The sequence below is a fragment of the Ochlerotatus camptorhynchus genome, unplaced genomic scaffold (assembly GCF_037179485.1).
Source record: "Ochlerotatus camptorhynchus isolate MF236.1 unplaced genomic scaffold, CSIRO-AGI_Acam_v1.1 ptg000077l, whole genome shotgun sequence".
In the NCBI taxonomy this organism is placed as follows: Eukaryota; Metazoa; Arthropoda; class Insecta; order Diptera; family Culicidae; genus Ochlerotatus; species Ochlerotatus camptorhynchus.
Genome location: NW_027040567.1, coordinates 5,431,539 through 5,436,923, shown reverse-complemented (window position 1 = coordinate 5,436,923; position 5,385 = coordinate 5,431,539). Strand labels below are relative to the sequence as shown.

The 5,385-nt window shown below is 41.5% G+C and overlaps 1 protein-coding gene across 1 annotated transcript; it reads right to left on the bottom strand.

Annotated features, from left to right (window-relative positions):
- Positions 1-1,934: 1,934 nt before the first annotated feature.
- On the bottom strand, positions 1,935-3,563 carry LOC135697662 (uncharacterized). Its single transcript, XM_065217437.1, has one exon. The coding sequence runs from the start codon at positions 3,561-3,563 to the stop codon at positions 1,935-1,937; it is 1,629 nt and encodes a 542-aa protein (XP_065073509.1).
- Between the last annotated feature and the right edge of the window lie 1,822 nt (positions 3,564-5,385).

Sequence of the window (5,385 nt, the reverse complement as noted above, 5' to 3'; positions counted from 1 at the left end):
ATCAATGAAATAACGCATTAACTTAGCAATAGTAATGAAAATCTAATACCACCTCTGCTGTGAAATTGTAATTCGTAAATTATCTGCATATTTTTGGGACAAATTGTATATACTCTTGTATTGCTCTTTTTCAAGGAAAAAGCTTAGTGAAATTTTCATATTTTTCGATTTCTAGGCGCGTTGCCGGCAGCGGTGGTGTATTGGTAAGCGTGACTGCTTTCTCACTCCAATGGGTCTGGGTTCAATCCCAACCGAGGTCGGTGGGATTTTTCTGAGGCATAAAAATCTCTGGTCACGTCTTCCTTCGGAAGGGAAGTAAAGCCCTTGGTCCCGGCCCTTAGTGGTTGAATTGAATGGGTGCGATATCCTACGCAGGTGTGGAAGCTGCCTTACTGCACATTCGACTGCCGTCGGTGATTGGCACTAGATTGCGGAACAGAGACCGACTTATCTTTTTGTAAGATCACATTCACTCTTATCACTAATTTACCAGATTAAATGCTCTTAGCGCTTTGCAACTATGAACCAAATATTAAGGGCGTTATTTTGATGCTGGTTCCTAATCATGGCCTACAAACTTTATTTGATAACTTATTTGTGAAATTATTCGCGTTGACGACGACTTTGCAACTGTTCACTCCTATAGGAAACCCCCATAAGCAAATGTCCAATTTCGTGTGCATCGTTTCTTATCCTTTCACGCCACTGAAAAATCGCGTAAGCAAAATGTTAACCTTTGCATGAAAGGAAGGGTCAACACGATACACACGCTACTTCTTAACAATCCAAATTTGAGAAGCATCTCGTCAAAAATAGCGTTCACCAAATTGAGTAAACAAAGTTTAGACTAGCCTGATGACGAATGGAAAACATCGACCTGAATCCAAACGATGTTGTTCATTTGTCATCTTGTCAGTTGTAACTTTGTTTGCTCAATTTTCGGTAGCCCAACTTCTGACGGATATGAGTAGATCCTACTCAAATTTAGGTTGTTTAGAATAAGCGTGCAGTCAATCCTCCCGGAAAAAAACTTCACGATAAGTGAGACTGATTCATATTTGAATACCGTTCACTCAAACTCCCAAAAGCGTAGATCACTCGTAGAATGAGTAAATTTTTATGAAATGTGATTAAATGCCACTCGTATTTGAGTGACATTTAATCATATTTGAAATTGCGAGTTTGAGTAATCGGGAATCAAATATGAGGCGTATTCATTTACAGTGTATACCCTTCGAAAAACTAACAATGCATTAGGTCTTAAGTAATATTGATCGATTTTCGCTCCCCTTGGCTACTTTTTGCACCTTGCTGTTCGTAGGAAGGCTTAATTGCATGCTTTATAGTGCAGTATTGGAGACGGTAGGTTTATGGCCGGCGTTGCTAGTTCATGCCACGATAGAAAGGCGCCATGGGCAGGCGATTTGGATTACTAAGCTTCCCCTCTCTGATGAACCACTGCATTAGAAAACCAAAGATCTAGTCTAGTAGAATTTATTCAAATTCAAAGGCTTTCTTGCACTAATACTTATAATTTACCCCGAGTTCTGCACTAATACTTGTGCATTTCACAAACGTCAGATAAGTCTTTGGCAAGTTTTGCTATTTAGAATTCTACATAAACATTTCAAAAGGTCCTACCTGCATAGATCGATTATCTTCATCGACTTTCTTTTTCGTCAATAACTCAGCTGCAAAAGCTTTCCTTGTTGTATTTGACGTTTTGGACGCTAGATAAGAACCTCCTTGGTACACATAACACGCGACGCGAGACAAGACACAACACTTATCGTTCTTACAACATTTAAAACGGATTAAAAATTACCTTTCTGTCGACCGGTTTCGGGCGCGATGCTGCCCATCTACGGGACAATGTCCGACTGGTTACAATAGGATTGCTACGCTGTTGTGTAGACGTCCAGAGAAGAGAGTTGTTACTGTATTTTCAGCTTCGTCAAGTTGAACAAAGATGATGTGATGGGAGGATCATCTTCATTCATCAGTGGTTCCTGTGTGTTGTTGATATGCATTGATTCCCATGCATTGAGGTGTGAGGGTTTTCGTACTGTTTTGATGAGCTTCGCACTTTTCCAATCAATTTGATGATTGGAGGCCGTCGTGTGCGCTGCCACAGCTGAATCGTTTGATTTATTGTTGTCGACAGCATTTTTGTGTTCTTTAAGGCGAACTTTTACTTTGCGACGAGTTTGTCCGATGTACACCGAGGGATAATCCTGGCAGGGAATTCGGTAAATTCCAGACTGCTCATCCGCCGGAATCTTGTCCTTAAGGTTACACAACAGGTCGCGTAGAGTGTTGTCGCTTTTGTGTACTATGTGTAGTCCTTGACGTTTGAGTGTGTTTTTGATTGGGTTTGTGACTTTTGGATAAAATGGTAGGCTAATCCTTTTAGCTTCATCCCTCTCCGGCTGTAGTGTGGTTATGTTCTGTAGGCGTTTCTTGCGTTTGTGTTTTTGTAAAATTTTGCTGGTGAACTCCTTTTCGTATCCATTTACTTCCGCCGCCTTGTAGATACGTTCCTTTTCTTCAGCGAACTCTTCTTCCTCCATAGGTACATTATAGAGACGGTGTGCCATAGAGTGGAAGGCGGCTTGCTTTTGAGCGCCGAAGTGATTGGAGTCCGAGGTGATGTATCGATCAGTGGATGTCGGTTTTCGGTAAATACCGAATTTCAACGTGTCGTCCTCCTTTCTGGTGACCATCAAATCTAGAAAGGGCAATTTTCCATCCACTTCTCTTTCTACTGTGAACTTAATTGAGCTGTGGCGGGAGTTCAGCATGTTCAGTGTCTGCTCTAGGTAGCGTTCCTTCACCGGTGCGAAGATATCATCAACATAGCGCCGCCAGACTCGAGGGAAAAACTTTTGCTTTTCAGCATCTACCTCAAAGTCGTTCATGAAGACGTTCGCCAGAAGGGGTGAAAGTTTGCTACCCATACTAAGACCAAACGTTTGCCTATAGAACTTCCCTCTAAATGTGAAAAAATTCTGATTCATACACACCTCAGCCACTAGAAGGTAGGCCTGAATGTGATGGTGTGGCGCCCGACTACGTTCTAAATGTCGGCGCAGGCTTCTCAAGGCGTCGGCGATTGGTACGCTTGGAAATAGTGACGCAACGTCAAACGATACCAAGATCTCACCTCGTCTTACCTTGCATCCTTCTAGCTGTTGTACGAAATCTACAGAATTTTTCACACTTTTGCCGTGTGTGACGGGGTACTGCTTCATCTCCTCTACCAGCCAAGCTGCCAATTTTTCGGTGGGTGTACGGATGTTTGATGAAATGGGTCGCATTCCAACTGGATTCTTGTGGATCTTCGGTAGACAGTACAGCGATGCCACCGTCGGGTTGGGAACGTGAAATTTCCGTATGAGTTTTTCTTCACCCATTAAACGCGCTACATTCTGCTGAGCGAAATTCGCTTCGTCGATCATCACATTCAGCGGGTCTTTGGATTTGCCGTTTTTGAATTTATATTCTTCATACGGGCCGGTTTCGATCATTGCACGGACGCGAGAGTCGTAATCTTCCCTGTCCATAATCTACGGACATTGTCCCGTAGATGGGCAGCATCGCGCCCGAAACCGGTCGACAGAAAGGTAATTTTTAATCCGTTTTAAATGTTGTAAGAACGATAAGTGTTGTGTCTTGTCTCGCGTCGCGTGTTATGTGTGTCGTGGAGTTCTTACGTTAGCACAAAAACAACATAAAAAGTGAAATGCAGGCTACAACCTCAAAGTGCTTTCGCCTTTATGGCCGATTGGTTACAAAGAAGAGAATGTTACAATTACACATCCAATTCCTCACCCGCTGTAAACGAAAAGGCCTCATGCCAAAATTTATCAACATTAAACCACCTACCAGTAGTGAAGCAAGTGAAAAGGCAGCCAACAGTGCTAAAAAGATCTGGCTAGTTGAAGAAATTAAGTACAAGCATAAGCAGTTGTCCGTTGCGGAAGAGCAATTATATCCACTCCATATGCGGCTACTACAAGAAGTGAAAAGTGAAATAACTTCCCTGAAAGGATTCAACCATGATTTTTGTCGGTTTTAAACACGTTCCACTGCACCGTTAGTAGCGTGACGTATTGATTGGGCATCCATATCAATTCTTTCTCAAGTGTGGTTGGTGTCGTCATCGGTAACGTCACCGTCGGGATCGAAACCAAGTAACAACAAGTTGAGCGGTAACTTGATCATAATTGTTGTGTGGTAAACGGAGCTTGGTGGCCTAGTGGTGATCGATTTTGCTTACAGAGCAGAATACCGTGGGATCAAACCCAAACTCCTGCGCGCTATTGATTTGTTAGGACATCAATTCAGCTTATCGATTACCAAAATGATTCCCGCTGCAATCCCAACCCTTTTATTCCTCATCCCAGTGATTTTTCGGGGAAGTGTAGAGGTGCTCTCGGCTTTCATTATAGTGAGTATTATTTCAACATATTGCTACGCATACCTCTTTTGACCAGCATTCGGACGTGGTGTGCATTGGTAATGTCTAGTTTTAGATCACCAGTATTTACACATTGAGGATGATTGCTAGTCCCAGGTAACGTCTATTGGCATGCTCAGGTGGTCAATCATGCTCATGCTCATGCTTAAGATCTTTGAACTAAATTGAAGTTTTGGCAAATTTTGCAAACTTCCTTTATTTTTTTTCTGAATTTAATGGAGCTGAGCAAAAGTTCTTGAAATTATCATAAAATCTTTGAAACTGTTCTGAAACGATTGGAACGCATCATTAAGGATCTTATAGCTTCCTCTTAAAGCTTAAAGTTATGGATGTTACTGAAGTTTTCGAAACTAGTTTCGGAAGTTTTAAAATATCCATGTAATTATTGTAATTTCAATCCAAAGTAGCAATTCTGGTTTTATTAGGGCTTTAAAGACCATAATTTAGGCTTGAAGAATGTTTTAAAATCTCGATATTTAAAGCTTGCAATGTGGCTTGGGATATTAAAGGGTATCCCAGAAAGTATAATTACAGATTATTGTTTGAATAAATCAGCGTTATGATAATGAACTCAAATTTTTATTTGTTATGTATGTTCTCTGTAGTATTCTCTTTCAATTGGATGACAATAATCCACAGTTCCTTTCATCGTGTACCAAGGACCGAACTATTTATCTGACACTGCTGCCCATGAGCTTCAGCATAGATTTCTTGGCGATAATTTTTGCCTTTTTTGTCCAACCTTTTACAAATTCTTCGATTGAATTCGCTGCCTTAAAGTTTTTTTTCCGTTGATCTCCCTTTGAAAGGGCCCAACAAGTATCGGTTGACCGGGGCTCCGGACAATCCGGAGGATTCATCTCTTTTGGCACGTTTTGCACTTTGTTTGCTTTGTACCAAGCTAC